Source organism: Porites lutea, chromosome 8 (assembly GCF_958299795.1).
Source record: "Porites lutea chromosome 8, jaPorLute2.1, whole genome shotgun sequence".
Taxonomy (NCBI): domain Eukaryota; kingdom Metazoa; phylum Cnidaria; class Anthozoa; order Scleractinia; family Poritidae; genus Porites; species Porites lutea.
The window spans coordinates 24,969,379-24,990,999 of NC_133208.1; the positions used below are offsets into that span (position 1 = coordinate 24,969,379).

Below are 21,621 nucleotides of genomic sequence, written 5' to 3' on the forward strand. Positions count from 1 at the left end.
CTCACTAGAATTTAGAAGTAGCGATTTATCTGAGTGGGTTCGCTTCAACCTCGTTCCCAGGGCGCTTTTCCCTGGCTTTGGGGGTGGGGCGCCAGGGAAAGCCAGGGAAAAGCGCCCTGGGGACGAGGTTGGGTTCTCTCTTCCAGCGTTAGGAACCCGGTTCAGTTATGAAACGGACTTGACATCTTTAGAATGTCGGGAAATTCTTAACTCTTTCCAGATATGTCATTTTGGTTTTCTTAGAAATGAGCCTACCTAGCAATCGTTACAGCGTCTTTGTGTAATTTGTTAGCTTATTTCTATTAGAATTTTACCCCTCTGACTAGAGGTCTGTTATAAATAAGGTAGGTTAGCTGTTTTCTGAGCTAAAGCGCTCATCAAATAACTTTGTTCAAGAGAAGAGGCTACTTAGTGAACAGGGTTAGTTATTTAGTGAGGACAGACGGCAAATTGCTGTTGCTCGAAATATCTGAAAGTCTACTAAATAGAAAATCTAAACACCGTAACTGTTCGTCAGTTGGACAATGTGGCTTTCACTTTCCAGTAATGAGTCACATAATAACAACAAAACATGACCTGCTGCAATTTTAACCTGATCCTGTCAGGACTTGTTGTTAGTGTTCCCCTCCGCCTCAGTGAAATAATTAACAGCAGGGGCCGAATCAGCTCAATCTCTTTTGTTAACAGGAGGAATGATGGGATGGAACGCTGGATGTAAAATCTGGTAGATTCCTCCGTTCCCAGTCGTCTCGCTAGTCTCTCCCAAGCTCCCTGTGAGAGAGTTTAAATATTAAAGAGAGAAGCGCGCGCATACACGCGGAACAGCTGGGAAGAAAGAAGCGGGCAGACGATTAGACCATGACCTAATCAATTAGACAATGACCTTTGGCAATCACATTTTGTCGAGTTCCAGTGCCAATCTCCCACGGCCGATTCGCGACCGCGTATGAATGACGGGGAGGGGACCACTGTGGACAAGCCTCCACAGCGGTCAAACGAGAAAAATTTGGAAAGCTAAGCAAAGTATTGCAACTTTGAAATCAACCTTGCTTCTTTCCGTTGTTCAGATATTTTAATTTATAGCTGATTAGATCCTCTATTAGGATCCGGTGCTTCTCTATTTTGTAACGTTGGTCCTTGCTTTCAAAACTGAATTCAAAGCTAGGGTTGCTACTTTTGTTTCACTGGAAGCATACAACTTATAAGTACCAATGCGCTGTTGATTTACTAACTGTTTTGTAAGTTTAGTAAAAAAGTTAGAGGTGTTTAAGAACTTAAACAGGTGATAAAAAAATTTTGTTAAATTAAGTGGTCATTTTGTACATCCTTGACCGTGTTTCCATTTAATGACGAACGACATCCCAGACGAAAGTCATACGTCGCAAAATTAACACGATGACTCATAATAACCGCCTTTTTTTGTGCGGGCATGAACGCGCGCGCAACAACAACATGGGCTCAAAAAAACCTCAGAGCAAATGTTGTGACTGTTTGTCCGAGGAATAAACGTTAAGCAAACTCTTGGAGATTCGAGACTAACAGCTCCATTTGCTTGTGTTTTTGAACACCTCGGTTAAATAGTTAACAGGGGGACTGATGGGAACGCTGAATGTGAAATCTGGTGGAGGGACTGATTACCAGTCCCATTCGCCTCGTTTGTCTCTCTCTTTTATTAAATATTAATGGAGGAAGCGCATAGGATATGCGCACAACAAGGAAAGATGGGAAATAAATATTTCCTCTCTCTTTCCCCTTCATCGAATTTCCGTGCCAGTCTCCCACAGGTCGATAGTGCAATGACTTTTTAACAAGATCACATTTTTCCGCGCATTATGAGAGCTAAGGAAAACGCGTTTTGGAGCGACACACGTCAACCCATCTTCCAGAATGAGACGACACATCCGGGACCTTTTAGCCGCCGGTCAAACAAAAGGTAAAACAGCCGAAAATCGGTTAGCAGAACCTACATCAGGCGTGTTAGGGACGCACGTCAACCCAGAGGGGCTAACTGCCGGGCCTTTTCCCTATACCTTAACGCGAACAAATTTGTACTGCCAAGTGTCCCTACTCCTATGACGATTTGTCTGAAAACATGGGCAAAACGGCTGGACAAGAGAGCAAAAATGTACACATCCAGTTGGCGTCGGTCGCTCGCTTGTCTCTCTCTTTTATTAAATATTAACGACAGAAGCGCATAGGATATATGCAGGGAGGAAGATGAGGAATGAATATTTCTTCTCTCTTTCCTCTTCACCGAATTTCCGTGACAGTCTCCCCCTGGCCGATAGTGCAATGATTATTAACAAGATCACATTTTTCCACGTATTTTGAGAGCTAAAGCAAACGCGTTTTTGAGCGACGCCAACAACCCATCACCCAGAATGAGACGACAAACATCCGGGACCTTTTCAGTCGCCTCCGCGAAAATTCAAGTTTATTCTTAACTGCAGTGGGTCAGACAAAAGGGAAAATGGCCGAAAATCGGCTACCAGCAGCACCTACATCAGGCGTGTTTTCGACGCACGTCAATCCCAGCGGGGCTAGGTGAGGCCTTTTCGCCATACCCTAACGCAAACAAATTTGCACTGCTTAGTGTCTCTACACTGGTGACGATTTGTCTAAAAACATGAGCAAAATCGTTGGGCAAGAAAGCAAAAAGGTACACATCCAATCGCCGTCGGTCGATCTCAAAAACGCCTTTGCTTGCCTTCAGACGACTTCAAAAAGAACAAACTTGTGGCGTGTGGGCGCGGTAGGCGAGTGTGTCACATAGACCAGTATACTGTTTGACCACATTTTGATGTCTTGTTTGATCTATAACTGAAAAGACGCAAGAGATGAGACAACCTTTGAAGTCAATTCTTTTTAACGACGTTTTCTACGTGGGTTAGCATGCTGATGAAGTAGATGTAAGCAAAATGGGTCGGTTATCATAATGAACTCTAACTTAGACCGTGGCTTCGGAAGTCTTTGGAACTCAAGATCTCTTCCTTAGTGGGTTATTTTAAGAAGACAAATTATTTTCTAGTCTACGCCATTTGCTTCCTTGAAACTGTTCACGAAACATACATGGTGTTAACATAGAAACGTTCGGCAACTGAAAATCGCTTTGAACGCGGTTTTGTCAAACACCGGCTTATCTCCGTTTAAATAACTGGCCCAATGCGTCTTGAAAAATGGAAGGGAATTTTGGTGGAATTTTTTCCTCCAACTACTCTGACGAAGGCACTGTCGCACGCCAAAAAGGAATCTCTTTTTCGAGCCTTTCGGTTGCTTTATCTGTGAAAAATCTCATCCTCAAAAACCGAGGGGCAGTCCTGAAGCCGTGCTTGAAAACTTTCGCAGTCTCGTTTCTACACTGAGACCCAACGGAATGCACTGAATTTCTGAGAATGCATGTTGGACAGGTTAGCCAGCAATTTCATCGGCCTAAACTCCCTTGGACACCGTATGAAGCTTACACAGTATAGTATTATTTATTGCTTCCTAATAGTTTATGAAATTTCTAGTAATTCTGTCAAAATTTCTGCTCAACAAATGTCCATGAATGTGATAAGGTCTCTTCAATTTTTTAGGCGTATCGTAAAATCTCCAGTCCACCACCCATACCACTGCGCCACTGAGATTCACCGCTGAGAATAGGTTTGATTTGAAGTTATATTAAATCAAGCCTAAGCCTAACTGGAGGCTAATCATTTTGAGTCAGTGCTTAACCTCAATCACTATTATCAGTTCTTAACCCTAATTAGTATTACCAGGGCTTAACACTAATCACTGATTTCAGTGCTTAAACCCAATTCGTATTGTCAGTGCTTAATCCTAATCACTATAGTCAGTGCTGGAAACTGGACAAAACAAATTAAGGAAAACAAAACTTTTCTGTGACGTAGGCAAGGTGTCTGTACTCTTTAAGCCACGTGTTCACAAAGTATATTGTGTTAAGTATCTATTCAAGAACTTAACCTAAGTAAAAGATGAATGTAAAATAGAAAACGTAAATCTTTGTTCTTGACAATGATTTTGAACCCCTGTGAGTCTGTACTCCGTCAGTCCAGTTCAGTTCAGTTTTATTCAGCCAAAGTAAATTACAATGCAAGAATACATACAAGAATTGCAAGTTGGCAAGGGAACCCAGAAGAAACCAGAAGGCTTATGAAGCCTGGACTCCCCAGTCACAAAGAAATAAGTAAAATGAAATTCGCGGAGTAATGCATTAAAAAGACATGTAGTAACGAAAAACTAAACAAAGACTAATTTAAGTTAAGAATTCAGTAACAGGAAACAAAAGAAGAAAGTTTTTAACTCTGGATTGGAACGAATATGAGGAGGGGTCATGAAAAATGAAAGCAATCAGCTTATTAAAGAAGGCAGCGCCTTAATAGAAAACAGAAAACTTTCTCATGTTGATACGGCAGAAAGGAATATAAAATCTATTTGAACTACGCGTGTTATAACCATGAAATTGATTAGTACGTAAAATGGATCTGGAAAAGCTGGAAGGAATTGAAGTATTTTTGAAAGAAAACTTAAATTTCCCGAGATGCAAAGAATAGATGTCTTCTAACTTAAGAATCATAAGATTCTTAAATAGTGGCTCAGTGTGAGCGTCAAAGCCCTTCTTGCTGATAACTCTAACAATGCGGTTTTGCAATAACACTAGGCGCCTAAGGTGATAGGGTATGTCGAACTCCATACTAAAATGCAATATTGAAGACAAGAATAGATAAGTGAATAGTATAAAGTACACGAAGCTGTCCTCCTGTCCTTGAGATTATTTCTTTTCTTTTTTAAAAACATTCATCCTTATGATTTAGCAAGTCACCTCCATTAATTTTCAGTCCGTTTATCTGAAGATATTCTTTATCTAAAATCTGTAAAGTAACATACTGCGCTAGTGTAGGCCTATCAAAAACGATAGTATGTCCCTCGCTAACAAATCCTCTTGCTGGTCCTTCAAAGTGTCCACACTGATTGTTAACCTGAAGTTTTTTGTTGCTATGATGTCCTCTGTCACGTGCTGTGAACCCATCAGGCACAGGTGTCATTCCAGCTCTGACTTCTACATTTCTTAGTCTTGCCCAACAGGCATTTTTACGATTGATAATGGTCACGGACGAAATCAAGACTGGAGAAGGAAATCTCACTTCCAGCCACGGGTGCATCTCGTGGTCGGAGTGAAAGTAGAAATAGTCGTTATCCGAAAATTCGCCATCAATTGCAAATTTGGGCCCCCAATTATGTAAATTATTCGTGTCGTATACTGAAGATCCTCGAGCTTCGAAGCCCACTACAACGTTCGGTGCTGTCAGCCACTGCTTTATCAGATTGAATTTCCATTGCACCTGTGTCATAATCGTGACTCGCTCTTGCTGCAAACGGACAACGTCATTTATCACGTCCTTGGAGAAGGTATCCAGACTATTGATATTTTGAGGCCCAAGGTTTTTTGCAGAGAACAAAACGCCTGCTTCAATTAGCTCTTTTATTCCCAGTTTGTAACCAAGCCCAATCACGTGGCCATAATTCGACTGGTCAATGTGCTTGAGTATGTAATCTATGCAAATGCCGCGCACATCCGTGATAGGCTTCTATGTTGTTACAGAAGTTCGTGTGACGAGTTCCTCCTGCCATTCTTGGTTAGAAGGATTTACCCTGAAGCTGAAAAAAAAAAACACCACCAAGCACTCGATCAACTCCAATTCAAATGAGGCCAATCTGGACACTTCAACTATCCCAGCTGAGGCAAAATTGTTTGCTCACAGTCAATTACCATAGCAACAACTTGTGAAAATTAAACAAGTCAAATTACAACTCACCGCACAAGAAAGAAAAATTGCTTTGAGTCACTCTGAAATACTGAACTTAAACGATTCAAAAACTTTATAGATTCTGAAGACAAGTCTTGGTATGGATTACCTGTTCCGAAATTCTTTGAGCGGTAGACGTGTACACCTCTTTGTTATATGAAGAATAATGCACAACAGCTTCCGTCACCTTCTTTATAAAGCTGCATGACAACCACTGTTTTGAGCAAATGGAAACAGTATGTTGCTGCTGTCAGTAATTACAAAAATAGCATCATAAAATTTGTGAGTATCATGAAATAGTTTGCGGATAGTGCAAAACGATCACATCTAAATACAGAAAAAAAAAACGATTTTGCATCTGTGACTTTCACTTTCTAGTGATGAGTCGCATAACAACATCAGAACATGACCGACTCTAATTTTAACCTTATTCTGTCAGGGCTTGTTGTTATTGTCGCCCATTCTTTTCCCTCTCCCAACCATCCCACCATTACACCTTCCTCTTCATAATTTCAAGAATATCGAAGCATTGATAGTGAAAGTTGGAAAGTTATCTGAAAATCGAAATATCTCAGTAGCCTTCATGACCTCATAAGTCGATTGATTTGTCATGACTTACGATGGCTGCCATCTTGGATTCCACCGTCATATTTGTTTTTAATTTTTTCAACTCGAAAATAGGTAAAATGCGGGCAAAAAAGCTGAGTAAAAATAGACATCAAGAGAGTAAAGTTGTCAGGATGACGTCCTACGTTGTAAAATTAACGTGATGACCCAAAATAGCCGCCCTCTTGGATTATTCTATAGTCAGGCCGCATCTCGAAACAATGCATTTTGTGACGGCATGACTCACACAGCGACAAAATAGGCTAAGAATAAATGTTGTGACTGTTCGATCGGGGATAAACGTCAAGAAAACTCTTGGAGATTCAAGACTTAACAGCTCCGTTTTTTAAAAGCTTCAGTTAAATAGTTAGTTAGGGAATGATGGGAAAGCTGAATGTAAAATCTGGTGTAGGGACGTTCTCAAATATTAACGATGGAAGCGCGCAGGAGATACGCGCGGAGGAGGGGAGCGGGGGTTGGGATGGAAAAAGGGGGAGACGACGACTTTCCTTTCTCTGTCCCATTCGCTAAGTTCCCTTGCGTATAAATTTTAAGGAACGACTGGGGACGACTCAGAAATGCAAAAGAAACAACATCGTTCCCAGGCCTTTTCCTACACAACCAAAAAACGGCCTAAGAACAAGGCTGGGCACAAAGGTAACGGTAAGTGCCAGTCGGCGGGGCAAGTAATGGGTACACAGGATATATAGGGGTACGCAGGGTATACAGTATTACTAGGGTAAACATAAGATATATAGTAGTATACAAGGTATAAGAGATGTTGTGACTGTTCGATCAGGAAATAGACGTCAAGCAAACTCTTGGAGATTCAAGACTTAAGAGCACCGTTTGCTTGACATGTGTTCTTGAACGTTAAATAGTTAGCCAGGGAACTGAACGCTGAATGTGAAATCTGGTGTAGGGACTTTTTCAAATATTAACGATGGAAGCACGTAGAAGATATGCACGGGGAAGGGGGGTTGGGATGGATAAAGGGAGGCGACGACCTCTTTCCTTTCTCTGCCCCCTTCTTTGAGCTCCCGTGCCAGTCTTCCGCAGCCGTATCACAACCGCGTATAAATTTTAAATGTATCACGCGATGGCCTGTCTCACTGTACCAAAACTATCATATCTCGGTGAGCATTCGGAAGTCAGCCAAGCGTGGTCATTGCACGCGTGCTGAACAAGAATGCTGAATGATGACAGACTAGAAACAATAGACAACTCCCAAAGCACAAACTCAGCCAAAACGCTAAAAATCTTCAATGTTTACTCAAGTTTGGGCTTATAGAAGATAATGTCACAGTTTTTCAATGACCATGAAATTCGGAGTCCGGGTAGTTAGTTAATCAATTGTGGCCCTGAAAAAATTTGAAGGAAAAAAAACCACGAATTTTTAAGAAAATGCTTTTTTCGTGAGAAGGACTCTTAAACGCTGACAAACGTCAACAAATAACGAAAACTATAATTTCTATATGTCTACTTTGCTCGAAATCGCGCGCATTTACAAGGCCCTAAAGCGTTTTGCTGACTTGCAAGGACCCATCTGTTATAACGATGCCCAAAATAAAAGGATGAATCTCATGGTTTATTAGATATAATCCGTGTAAAGTTTGCTTATCATTTTCGCATAAATTACGACCTAAATTTGGAAACCTCTGAATTTCTCGAATTGGGTCTTTGCGATTTTGGTGAAACTCTGTTCAGCGCAAGGCACTAATGCGCACTATGTGTAGCCGAGAGATTTTCACGAAAAAATGCCAGCAACAGCAGATTTTCGACTCAGACCTCAAAGGGGCGTGGCATTATAACCACGTGACATTTACTCCGATCGCCAAAAATTTTATGTTATATTGTAGGTTGATCTATATGTTATCCATTCTATGTGTTAGACTTACGATAAAAGTAAAGGTGGGGATACCAGGGAGCTTCAAAGTAGGATGGTACCCCCCCAAAAAAAACTGGGTCGAGTCACCTTAATGACTATATTACATTACCAGATTACATTATTTTCCGCGTAAATGGGGATCTTGCATTTTGAGCAACGCAAGACAAACGGAAGTGATGCCTTGACGTTAATAAAGTGTATCGCTAAGTGTCTTTATAGAGACGATTTGTCCAGAAATCTGGATAAAATTACTGGCCAGGAATGCAAAAAGTCCCCTTCCGATTGCAGTCCGTTCCTCAAAAACGCCTTTGCTTACAGGCGACGTCAAAATGTACGTAGTAAGTCAGAGCAAAAATGTGACAAGCGTAAGACGTAGGCGAGTGTGTCTCCAATGTTTTGACCACACTTTGATGTCCTGTGTGTAAACATTTTCATTATATGTGACAAACAAACTTCATTTCAGTTTTTTAAATAAAATGTTTGTATGAGAGGATGTTTACTTAGCTCTTTTTACTTTCCAAAAAAGCGAAACAGTTTAAACTTTCGTTCGTTTTGCGTCCTTAATATTGGCGAATTGACTCTTTTCCAAAGAAAGATTTTGCTAACATTGTTTTATCCTATTCCGAAATTACTCATTTTGGACTATTCGTTGTCGGCTCCTTATCTCGACACAAAAAATGTACACATTAAGGTATTTATATTAGACATTTTTAAAATCGGTCTTCCGGCACTATTCGGCATCTAGTTTTGAATTTGCTATAATAGTTTTTGTTTCTTGGAATGCAGGGAAAGTCCCAGATTTTTCCACATCGGCTAAAGGAACGAAAGGGCGGCTGACTTCGAGGTAAGTAGTTGGTTTTTAAAAATAAACTCATCTTAGCTAGCTTACCTTTTTCTATTTCATATATCTTGCTTGAGATCTTAATTTTCGCACTAAGTTTCTTGATTTGCGATTGTGTATAACAGACGTCATCAAACTCGATTAGTAGGGATCGTTTGTCGTGTCATTTCGGAAGTTCGAAGCAACTGTTTGAAGAACTCATACAAATAAATAGTTTTACCTTTACGAAGTGGACTCCCTTATATAGAAAAGCTTATAAATATTCCCAGTTGATACAGCCATGTAACACCCGGCTTACGTCTATTTCATGCATGTTAATTGAACTATAGCCTGCAGTGCAGGAGTTTCTTTGAGCGCGCAATTCGCTCGCGAAAGCGCCATGTTGATACTTCCCGAAGAGAGGAGGAGATGGGCCATCGCACCTACCGTAAGGGTTACTATTTCTACTCTCCCCAATCTTCCACTGTCATAAAATCAAAGATGGCAACTACAACAATATTACCAACACAAACAAGGTTTCGCCCACCCCAAAAACGCCTGCACTGCAGGCTAATTGAACTACGTATTCCATTCTTTTTATCTTGGTATCGTTATCGTACGAGGCTCTGATTTCTGATCTTAATAAAATGCGAAGAGTCCTAAAGCTTTATCGTACTCCACTGTACTCACAGTTAGAGATAGATTTCCTGGCAAGCTCTTGGTAGTGTAACATATATATTATGTCACAAACATAAATCATTTCCTTTTTTTTTCTTATGTTTGTATCGAAGCATGTTCGTCCTCTTTACTTTATTGGAAAGCAAAACATTCCCGAATGTCGTTCCTTTTTGTAGGGTTAATATTGGTGGAATTAGGTTTTCAGAGCGTAAGTGTTATAATACATCTTGGCACCACTACGTTCGATTACTGGGTTCGTTAACCTTGCACAGCAAAAAGGCTGCAACGCGCCTGTTCTTCCTAAAACAGCTAAAGCGCGCTCAAGTTCCACCCTAGGATATGCTACTTTTCTATACAACATGTAGACGCCCTGTATTAGAATATGAATGCCCAGTTTTTCATCCTTCTTTGCCGCAATATCTGTCTAATGAAATGGAAAGGTTGCAAAAGCGAGCGTTGCGGATAAAACAACCCGACTTATCCTATGCTGAGGCTCTAAGTAGCTCTAGACAACACGTCACTGTACGAGAGGAAGAAGACCTTGAGTAATGCTCTATTTGACCAAATTTTAAGGGACCAAAACCACAAGCTCCATGATCTGCTACCGCCACGCAACGGGTCCACTTATTGCACCCGTAGCCAGAGATACTTCAAACTACCGATTTGTAAGACAAATAGGTTTAAAAACACTTTCATTATGGCGAACAGTTTTAATTATTAGTAGTAATCTTAATTATTAGTATTTTGGTGTTGATACTTCTCCTTTTGTATTTTATTGTCGGCTATCTTTTACCGTTTTTATAGTCATTATCATATATTTATAGATAATTTTTAGTTCCACTGTAAAGTAAAATCATATTTTTAAGATTTACTGTAGCTCTGCCATTGATTTTCCCATGTGTAATTATGATAATATTTTGTTCTAATTGTCTAACTGAGGGAGCCCATTCCTTATAAGCCCGGTGGCTTCTCTTAGGCTTCCTCGCCATGAGAGTTTAAATAATTAGATTTTTTTTGCTTTGTACAACTTATGGCAAACAAAACAATAGACAATAAACAATGTTTGTCCAGACTCGCATAGTCTTTTTTAAAGATTGATTTCTTTCTTTTTAATGCAATGCACTCCTTTTTGAAAGTCAAAATTTCGGATTAGAAGATGAAAGAAGACTCATCCGATGAAAACAGGAACTTTGAGAATATTGCACACAAGTTCATCTCATAGCCTCATTGGCGAGGGGGCAAATAAGTGGCGAAGCTGCGAGAACGCAAAGCTTCAATGGGAGCTTCAAATACCATCTTGCGAGAAATAGAGTACTAAGGCAAGTTACTTACTAGTATAAGGTTTGGTGACTTGAAATCCTAGAGCTTACAGTTATTCTTAATGTGGCCCAGAATTTTTGCTTTTGTAGGAATCTGTATCATGGAATTTGTGCGTGATCGAACGTTGCGCTTCTGCTAATTTCTGTGTCTCCCACAATTTAACAAGCACGATTGATGTTAGCATTACCTAGTTTCCATAAACTTTGAAAAGTTCACAGCTCCCTTTAATACGCATACCTTTTTATGTACACAACCCGTACTTTACTGAAAGTGTACTGAATGTGTACACTGTAAAGGTGAGGAGGCAGAGTAAAATATATATGTGAGGTATTGGATACCGTCCAATGGCAATATAATACGTATTGGTTAGAGCACTGCACCGGTATCCCAGAGGTCAGGGTTCGAATCTCGGCAGGCCTGAATTTTTTGTTTTGTCAGGCTTTCTTTGCGCAGCAGCATAAGTTGTGTATTTAACAGCGAGGATCTTCGCTACATTTAAACCCTTTAAAGTTCAATACGCGGGCAAAGAAATCTGTCAGGATTTTTTTTTTTGAAGTCATAACTAAACAGTAGAGAAAATGAGCTCGAAAAACGTCTTTCCCACGCTGCAGAGTTCATGAGCAGTGGTGCGCTCACAAAGTAAGCCAAAAGTTCCTCGCGATCAAACAATACCTGAGCATCCAATTGAGATTACAGTGGAACATCGATACAGCGAAGGGCCAGGGGACTGAGGCCCTGCCAACAAAACCATCTTACTCCTTTAACAGTATGTCAAATATAGATAACACGAAAAGCGATTTATTTCTGTTCGTAAATTCTTCGCATCTGCAGCATTGCGAGTTTTCACTGATGCTGAGCTTTTCAAGTCCCTGAATTTGGGGCCTGCAGCGTAGATTACAGGTTCTTTCCTGTAAAACTGATGGCAAGGTGTTTGAAAAAATAGATTAAAAACTTGCTCAGCAGACGCGTTGAACTCATATTTTAAAAATAATGTGGCATGGAAGACAGATTCTTCCGTTAGTACCTTACAACCTTATCCCCAAACACCGACTCGCTACCCGTAGAGAAAAAATATTGAGTATAAAAATTTGATAACTAACCTGTTTGGCTACGATAGTTGATAAAGTCTTCGCTCTATGGAAAACGGAACGCATATCAAATAAAATACCCTAGGGAACCTACGTAGGTACCTTCATGATGTCAATCTTTTCGTAAGTGACAGAACAAAAGATGAAGAAATGAAGTTTCTGATAGGTCAACAAGGAAAACATTAACAGCTTATAGAGTGCCAATAGAGGCTATACAACGCAGTACCGAAGCTTCTTTGGAAAAACGAGAAAGTGTGAAATAAAAACACATACAAAATGGCTGACAACCGGACAAAATTATTGTTAACCATAAGAAATTGCTCGTGAAAACGAATTCATACGATTTTCTATACCTACTACATTTATGGTTGAAATTTTATTACATTTATGGTTGGTTTTTATTACATTTACGTTGGGTATTACATTTATGGTTGACTTTTATTACATTTATGGTTAGAGTTACTTTTCATGGTTGATTATTACATTTATGGGTGCTACAGCAAGCCAGCTGGGAGCTGGTGATTAAATAGGTTCGCAATAAACCCGGAAAGGAGTATATGATATATAATGAATATTTAGCAATTATTGAATGAAGAGGAGCAGCTAGGATGTGACGAATTCTACAGATTGGGGAGCAAGTTATCGGCCGAGGTGGATAACATCGTCCAAGATCTTCCGAAAGCCGAATTAAATGATTGCTTCAATAGTCATTCAATATATTTGTAATAACAAGCTTACCTTCTCAAAGACTTGCTTCAAAACTTTGGCCTATTTCTCAGCATGGTTTCGCGATATAACATATGTTTTCCTTGCAGATACTTCTCAAAAGTAGACAACATCCCTCCAGCGATATGGTTAACGTATTCTTGCATTTCTTTTGTTCAGTTAGTTAACAATTCAGCTATTTCGCCTTTGGATAGCCGTGAACGCCATTTTCTGTTTATGGTTAACTCAGGAACAAATTAAAGAGCTAGGCTGCCGCGTCTGGAAAGGAGTTTGATCGACTGTCTATCATAAATTACAGGCCCGTTAAGGAACGAAGTTGAAAGTGACAGGGCACGACTGTTGTGGGCCGAGCCCAAGTTAGAGGGGGGGTCTGGAATGATGCTTCCCCAGAAAATTTTTAAATCTAGGGGCTAGGAAATGCTTTTCCCTGCGTTATCCACAGGACATTTTAATAAATACGAAAGAAAATGCAAATGGTTAGAATATATTTTACCTATCTCTAATGTTGTCTTTAAGGTACAATGTTAGAGGGAAAAAAATGTAAACAGTGACGCCATGGAGGAAATTACAAGCAAAGGACGAGATCAGTAGCCTACATGACGACAGCCGTCTTTCATCGTCTTCCCTGCCAAAACATCACTAGTGACGAGGAGCGAGGAGAGACGGCTGTATGCGCTGGCTAAGGACGAGACAGAGCTTAAAAAGACTTGAGGAGTTCAAAAATTAATTAGCCCTAACAACATATTTTATAAAATCGAAAGAAGAATTGGGTTGTGTTATTCATTCAGCATTTTCAACGGTAAAGTGGTGGTCTTCTTTTTTAAAAAATTTTCGCCCAAAAAGTGAAGGGCACGGGCACGGGCACTTCATAAGATGTAATGACAAATATTAGAAACAAAAGTTAGACTGGGTAAGTAAAGATATCAAACAGAGTGGGGAATCCGTCAGGAGTAAGAGAGAACCTGGGTTCGTCGATTTTCAAGGCTTGTGACTGAAATAGCTGTATTTTCCAGAATTTTTAACAGTACTGTGTATGATAGTAAATATTAGGTTACAAACTGCTCTGTAAAACTATTTTTTTCATAGATATTCTGCCTTTTGCAGATTCAACAAGTATAGAATAGGCCAAAGAAATGACAGTCCAACACTTATAATAATGACCTACCCCAGAAAATCTTACACGAAAGCTTGATTATCTTGCCCAAGAAGTTTAACTGTTCAGTTAAAAAGACGTTAAGAATCGTGTTTCCACTTTCTTACTCTTAAAATTTTTTTTCGTCAAGGTCAAGAAAAAAGGGTCATGGACAACATCTCGGAGTTTCTACAGACCATTCATATTGGTGCAGTCGTTGCTACTTTTCTTTTCAACAATGGACGTATTATAAAAGCGGTGGACATCTTTAACGAATGTTTGGTGCTCCTTAACGGTAAAGCCCTAGAGACAATCAAAGAACTTACCACACCACTTTTTATCTATGTATACCATAAACTTCTTGATGGCTATGCTCTTATGCACGATCACACCCGTGCAATAGAATGTGGTAAAAAGCTTCACATGACACTACACAATAGTGATCAAAAAGAAGAAGAAGGGATGATATTACTTAAACTAGCTCACATCTACTATCAAACAAGCAAATACGAGAAAGCAAAAGAGTTTTACGAGAAGGCTCTCAGCATCGCGATTGACGCTGGAAGTAATCATGGGGTTGGAATATGTTACAGAAATCTAGGAATTGTGTTTGAATCTGTTGGGCAATATACCAAGGCTGAAGATTATCTTCAGAAAGAACTTGTGATAAAAAAAGAAATCGGTGACAAACAAGGAGAAGCATCCGCTTACGGAAGTCTAGGAACTGTGTTCCAGTGTGTTGGTCAATGTACCAAAGCAGAAGAATACCTTCAAAAAGCACTCTTGATCAGGAAAGAAATCGGTGACACAAAAGGAGAAGCGTCAGACTACGGAAACCTAGGAACTGTGTTTCTAGCTGTTGGTCAATATACCAAGGCAGAAGAATACCTTCAGAAAGCACTAGTGATAAGAAAAGAAATCGGTGACAAAGAAGGAGAAGCATCTGCTAACGGAAATCTGGGAACTGTGTTTTACTCTGTTGGTCAATATACCAAGGCTGAAGAATACCTTCAGAGAGCACTAGTGATCAGGAAAGAAATCGGTGACAAACAAGGAGAAGCATCTATTTACGGAAATCTGGGAGCTGTGTTTGCATCTGTAGGTCAGTATACCAAGGCAGAAGAATACCTTCAAAAAGCACTAGTGATCAGGAAAGAAATCGGTGACAAAAAAGGAGAAGCCACAGACTATGGAAATCTGGGAGCTGTGTTTAAATCTGTTGGTCAATATACCAAGGCTGAAGAATACCTGCAGAAAGCACTAGTGATCAGGAAAGAAATCGGTGACAAACAAGGAGAAGCGTCTGCTTACGGAAATCTAGGAACTGTGTTCCAATGTGTTGGTCAATGTACCAAAGCAGAAGAATACCATCAGAAAGCACTAGTGATCAGGAAAGAAATCGGTGACAAAAAAGGAGAAGCCACAGACTATGGAAATCTGGGAGCTGTGTTTAAATCTGTTGGTCAATATACCAAGGCTGAGGAATACCTGCAGAAAGCACTCTTGATTAGGAAAGAAATCGGTGACAAAGAAGGAGAAGCATCTGCTAACGGAAATCTAGGAACTGTGTTTACATCTGTTGGTCAATATACCAAGGCTGAAGAATACCTGCAGAAAGCACTAGTGATCAGGAAAGAAATCGGTGACAAACGAGGAGAAGCATCTGTTTACGGAAATCTAGGAGCTGTGTTTACATCTGTTGGTCAATATACCAAGGCTGAAGAATACCTGCAGAAAGCACTAGTGGTCAGGAAAGAAATCGGTGACAAACAAGGAGAATCATTTGTTTACGGAAATCTAGGAACTTTGCTCCTATCTGTTGGTCAATATACCAAGGCTGAAGAATACCATCAAAAAGCACTCTTGATCAGGAAAGAAATCGGTGACAAAAAAGGAGAAGCCACAGACTATGGAAATCTGGGAGCTGTGTTTAAATCTGCTGGTCAATATACCAGGGCTGAAGAATACCTTCAGAAAGCACTAGTGATCAGGAAAGAAATCGGTGACAAACAAGGAGAAGCATCTGCTTACGGAAAGCTAGGAACTGTGTTCCAATGTGTTGGTCAATATACCAAAGCAGAAGAATACCTTCAAAAAGCACTGGTGATCAGGAAAGAAATCGGTGACAAAGAAGGAGAAGCGTCAGACTACGGAAACCTAGGAACTGTGTTTCTAGCTGTTGCCCAATATACCAAAGCAGAAGAATACCATCAGAAAGCACTAGTGATCAGGAAAGAAATCGGTGACAAAAAAGGAGAAGCCACAGACTATGGAAATCTGGGAGCTGTGTTTAAATCTGTTGGTCAATATACCAAGGCTGAAGAATACCTGCAGAAAGCACTCTTGATTCGGAAAGAAATCGGTGACAAAGAAGGAGAAGCATCTGCTAACGGAAATCTAGGAACTGTGATTTGCTCTGTTGGTCAATATACAAAGGCTGAAGAATACCTTCAGAAAGCACTAGTCATCAAGAAAGAAATCGGTGACAAAGAAGGAGAAGCATCTGTTTACGGAAATCTAGGAGCTGTGTTTACATCTGTTGGTCAATATACCAAGGCTGAAGAATACCTGCAGAAAGCACTAGTGATCAGGAAAGAAATCGGTGACAAACAAGGAGAATCATTTGTTTACGGAAATCTGGGAGCTGTGCTTACATCTGTTGGTCAATATACCAAGGCAGAAGAATACCTTCAAAAAGCTCTAGTGATCAGGAAAGAAATCGGTGACAAAAAAGGAGAAGCGACAGACTATCAAAATCTAGGAACTGTGTTTAAATCTGTTGGTCAATATACCAAGGCTGAAGAATACCATCAGAAAGCACTAGTGATCAGGAGAGAAATCGGTGATAAACAAGGAGAAGCATCTGCTTACGGAAATCTAGGAACTGTGTTCCAATGTGTTGGTCAATATACCAAAGCAGAAGAATACTTTCAAAAAGCACTAGTGATCAAGAAAGAAATCGGTGACAAAAAGGGAGAAGCATCTGCTTACGGAAATCTAGGAACTTTGTTTAATTCTGTTGGTCAATATACCAAGGCTGAAGAATATCTTCAGAAAGCACTGACGATCAATGAAGAAATCGGAGACAAAAATGGTGTTGGAGCTTCATACTTAAATCTGGGAAAACTTTGTCGAGAATTTCAGCTTCATGCGAAGAGTCAAGAATTTACTAATAAAGCACTTCTGATAGGTTATGAAATAGGGGACACTGAAATGCAGTTTAGCAGCCACCTTGACATTGCTCTGAACTCGTTAGTGGCAGGAGGAAGCATAAATGAACTACGGCGAAATCTGTATGAAAGCATTCTGAAGTGCGAAGAAATGCATGATTTTTTAAGAGTGAAAGATCAATTCAAAATTTCTTTTTTTGATGAGCATGTGTCCCCTTACCTTCTTCTTTGTAGGTTGTTGATTGCTACAGGCAGTTATTATGAAGCCCTTTACGTTGCCGAGCTTGGACGGTCCAGAGCCCTGACAGACGTACTGTCAGAAAAGTACTCTGTGGATAAAGGGGTATCAGTCAACACACAGTCATGGGTTGGTATTGAGAACATCATGAACAAAAATGCACTTAGTTCTTGTCTTTATGTTGGCTTCTTCGGTGATGATATGTACTTTTGGATCCTCAAGCCAAACAAAATAATAGATTTTCGACAAAAGACACTCCAAGACAGTGCAGATAAAGTGTTTGGAAATCCGACATTTGGTGGCTCTCTTGATTTACGTCAAGACCAATGCGAAGATCGATCATTGTTTTCATGTGTAAGCTCCCCGCCATCATGCAAGCCGTCTCAGAGTGACAGCTTCGAATCTTTGCGTCTTATAGAAGAAGAGGAAGACGAAAATCACGACTCTAAACCTTTAACCCTTTCTGATGGCTACAACATGATAGTTGCTCCTGTAGCTGACTTACTTCAAGAATCAGAAATCATTATTGTACCGGATAACTTGTTGTATCCAATTCCTTTTGCTGCTTTAATGGATGATAATGGGAAGTATTTATCGGATACTTTCAGGATTCGTATTGTCCCTTCCTTGACGACTCTTAAGATGATTCAGCTCAGTCCAGAAGACTACCATAGTAAAACCGGTGCACTGATCGTAGGAGAGCCAGACGTTAGTGATGTCTACTACCAAGGAAAACTTCTACAGTTAATTCCATTGCCTTGGGCGAGAAAAGAAGCAGAGATGATTGGGCGACTGCTTGGCGTTCAACCGTTGCTTGGAAAGGATGCAACTAAGCAGGCAGTCTTGGAAAGCATGCATTCAGTAAGTCTCATTCACCTCGCTGCTCATGGTTACGCCGAACGGGGAGAAATAGCTCTTTCCCCTGTAAGCTCCTGCGGAACTCCACACGAACAACACTACTTGTTGACGATGGCTGAAATTTCACAAGTTCGACTAACAGCCAAGCTGGTTGTCCTTAGCTGCTGTCATAGTGCAAGTGGTCAGATAAGGGCTGAGGGAATTGTTGGAATCGCACGAGCATTTCTAGCATCGGGTGCACGCGCCGTGTTGGCGGCACTGTGGGCTGTAGAGGACGAAGCTACCATGTGGTTTATGGATCGTTTTTACGAGCACCTTGTTCGTGGTGAAAGCGCCAGTGAATCTCTTCGCCAGGCCATGAAGTCGATGAGAGAGACTCGCTTTTCTGACGTCATGCAGTGGGCACCCTTTATGCTGATTGGAGATGATGTAACATTCAAAGGTTTGTATTTGATATAATTTTTAGGTTTTTCTAGCTGTTTTTAGTCAGAATATGTGAAATTAAGGTTTCTGACAACGCATTATTTTGAAAAATAGTAATGAGGGAGTTAAACTGAGTTTTGTTAGTTTCGTTATTTATTGTTTTTTTCCAACCCTGTTTATGAAAGTGGCTTTTCATGAAAGTGAGGCTACTGAAGAGAAGGCCGAATTTTATTTTCCGATTTTCTTGGAATATTTCGTAAAGCATGCCTGCTCGGATCTAAAATAGCTAACTAAAATGAAAATGTTGAAAACGATAGTTGAGATTCCAAAGAGCATATGAAAACAAGTTAGGTTATAGAGAAGAGAAGTAAGTGGCTGTCAAACAAACATTTTCTTAAGGTTGTACCTGATGAAAGAAAAACGTCCATGCTCCGCCCCCCTTTTCTCATATTTACGCGTTCATATTTTGCACCCCTTTTACCGCGTCATCCCTACTATCTGAGAGCCTGGAACAGGCTATAAAAAACGCTGTATGTATTTTCTAGTCTTAAAACAGATTGATCCTCAGGGAACCAGAGACAGCTCAGAGGGTATACGCACTAATTATCTGTGGGGGAGAGTTTAAAAGCAGACGGGAAGATTCCCTGGGCATTTAATCTAGCCCAAGCAGCTGCAGGAGAATTTACTGTTTGTTATTTTTCTGGCAAATGAGCTAAAGGCAACTTCCTTGTCGTTTTCGTGTGTTTTTAAAAGGGGGGTTTTTGTCATCTTTCGCCTCTTTTATATGATGCTTGTTCCGCGGAGAAGGCGCAAGATTTTATATGCCCCCAAGAAAGTATTTCACTAGATTCAGTTGGGTTTTACAATACGTTTCCCTTTAGTACTCTTCGTGGTCGCGATTTCGTACCAGAGGAGATGGCTGATATTTTGGTCAACCATTGCACGGGCTGCACGGGCTGCTCGGGCTACAAGGGACCAGCTTGGTTGGCTCGATATAAATCTCCTGCTTCAAGATATAGTCTGATTAAAATACAAACAGCAAAGGAAGGAAACTAAAATAAAGTAAAATATTCTCACTGCATTCGATTGGTCCTTGACGCGAGAATTAAGTAAAGCCTTTAAATTCCGTCGTGTTGGTCGTGCGCCCTCGTGGCGTGTACATTGCGGCCCTTGGTTAGAATTGCTTAGTTTTTGCCTGCCTCTTGGCTAGTTCAACGGGGTGCAGTGGAAGTGACTTAGAAGTTTTGTCCCTCCCACCTACCCTGATGGCGGTTGACGTCGCTTACCCTCATTATTCGGCATCCCTATTGTCCTGGTAGTCGCGGTTGCCTCCTATAACTTAGTTCCCCGTGTCGGAACAATAGGTATGCAGTGCGAATGTTATACGAATCGCATTTAAGCTGAAAGTGATTCAATACTTTACTGAATTCTTAGCATGTAAATGATTTCCTCAAAGTGTAAAGGTTTTGCTATTTGTTTGACTTTGAAACATCTGTGTTAGAGATATTCAGGTAAAGCATTTAGCTCAGCGAGCGACAGAAGCATGTTGATCGATGGCTAGAATAAAACGTGCAAAGAATACATACGAAAGGGAACCGTGATGATTCGTTTTTCTATTTGCAGGTGCATTTGATAAGAGCAGTTCGAAAGATGGCGAAGGTGCAACGGAAACAAAGAGCTTGTAAACTGAGAGCAAACATGTCCTTTAAGTTGACAACTAATGTCACAGTTGTACATAAATGTATATACCTATGATCTCAATGAACTAGTCTTGTCTGAGACCTCGAAGTGAACAGGTGATAATTATAGTTTTTAAAGCAGGCGTCATTTTGAAGCTTGAGCTGAGCGCGGAGCACAGGGAGAAAGGGGGAGGGGTAGGCAGGACCAGTTAGTCGTCCTTATAGTGGAGACTTCAAAGTTGTTTAGACCTTCTGAACCTACGTCTAGTACATTAGTCAGGACTTCTTTCGTTCTACGTTACTTCTGCTACTCTCGTCAATCTTGCTCTTCACGCTTGCTTCAAATAAACTCAATCACTTATACATGTCTAACATGAACACGAATATTACGGCTGATTTACAATGACGCGTTTTTGGCTTAGCACGTTAACGCACGTAAATTTTAATCGCGTAAATAAAATAGAGGCAAGACATAAAGTGTTGAGATTAAACGTGAAGTTGAGCGAGGTTCTATTTTTTACGCTTACGTGCAGTCTTTCATACATTGCCTCTATTTTCTTTGCGAACGTAAATTTTACGCTCCTACGCACAAAGACAGTGGAAATCAACCCTCACATTGGTTTGATAAACTTTGTAAATGTACCGATCTCGACGAACGAGATGAAATGCCAAATAGATATCTAAGCTAAGAAAATGTTCAAGTGCAAGTGTTCTCTAGAATTAAGTGCTCTTTGCTATGGGCACCCAACGACGGTGGTTTCCTCCTAAATACATTGAAAACACTTTTTAGGCTATCCAAAGTGCTTTTTTAATAGATCTCTAGAAACACATTCTATATCTTCTCGGTCATCCTAGAGGCGCTTGAGTCTTTTCGACATTACAAGGGCTTTTGTATTATTGTCCCCAAAATTAGCTGTCCTCAAATAATAGAAAATTCTAGGCTATGTTTGCTTTTCCGGACAGAAAACGGTCGTTGGGTGCCCCTGATTTGCGTCAATACGACATTTACGGTATTGCTTTTAAGCTTTTTTTTAACAGTAGCCGATCCAGACCTTCAGATAATGAGGGGGGGGGGGGTCAGTCATCTAGACCCTGAGATAAGGGGGGGCCCGGTCTCCAAAAAAAATTGCTTTTAAGCTTTTTTTAACAGTGGTGGATCCAGACCCTCAGATAATGAAGGGGGGGGCA

The 21,621-nt window shown here is 40.4% G+C and overlaps 1 protein-coding gene across 1 annotated transcript; it reads left to right on the plus strand.

Moving 5' to 3' along the window:
* The first annotated feature begins 14,233 nt into the window (after positions 1-14,233).
* Positions 14,234-20,571, plus strand: LOC140945408 (uncharacterized). The gene is made up of 2 exons (XM_073394438.1): positions 14,234-18,773; positions 20,378-20,571. Exons 1-2 carry the CDS (start codon positions 14,234-14,236, stop codon positions 20,437-20,439), a joined length of 4,602 nt encoding a protein of 1,533 aa, XP_073250539.1. The 3' UTR covers positions 20,440-20,571.
* The last annotated feature ends 1,050 nt before the right edge of the window (positions 20,572-21,621 follow it).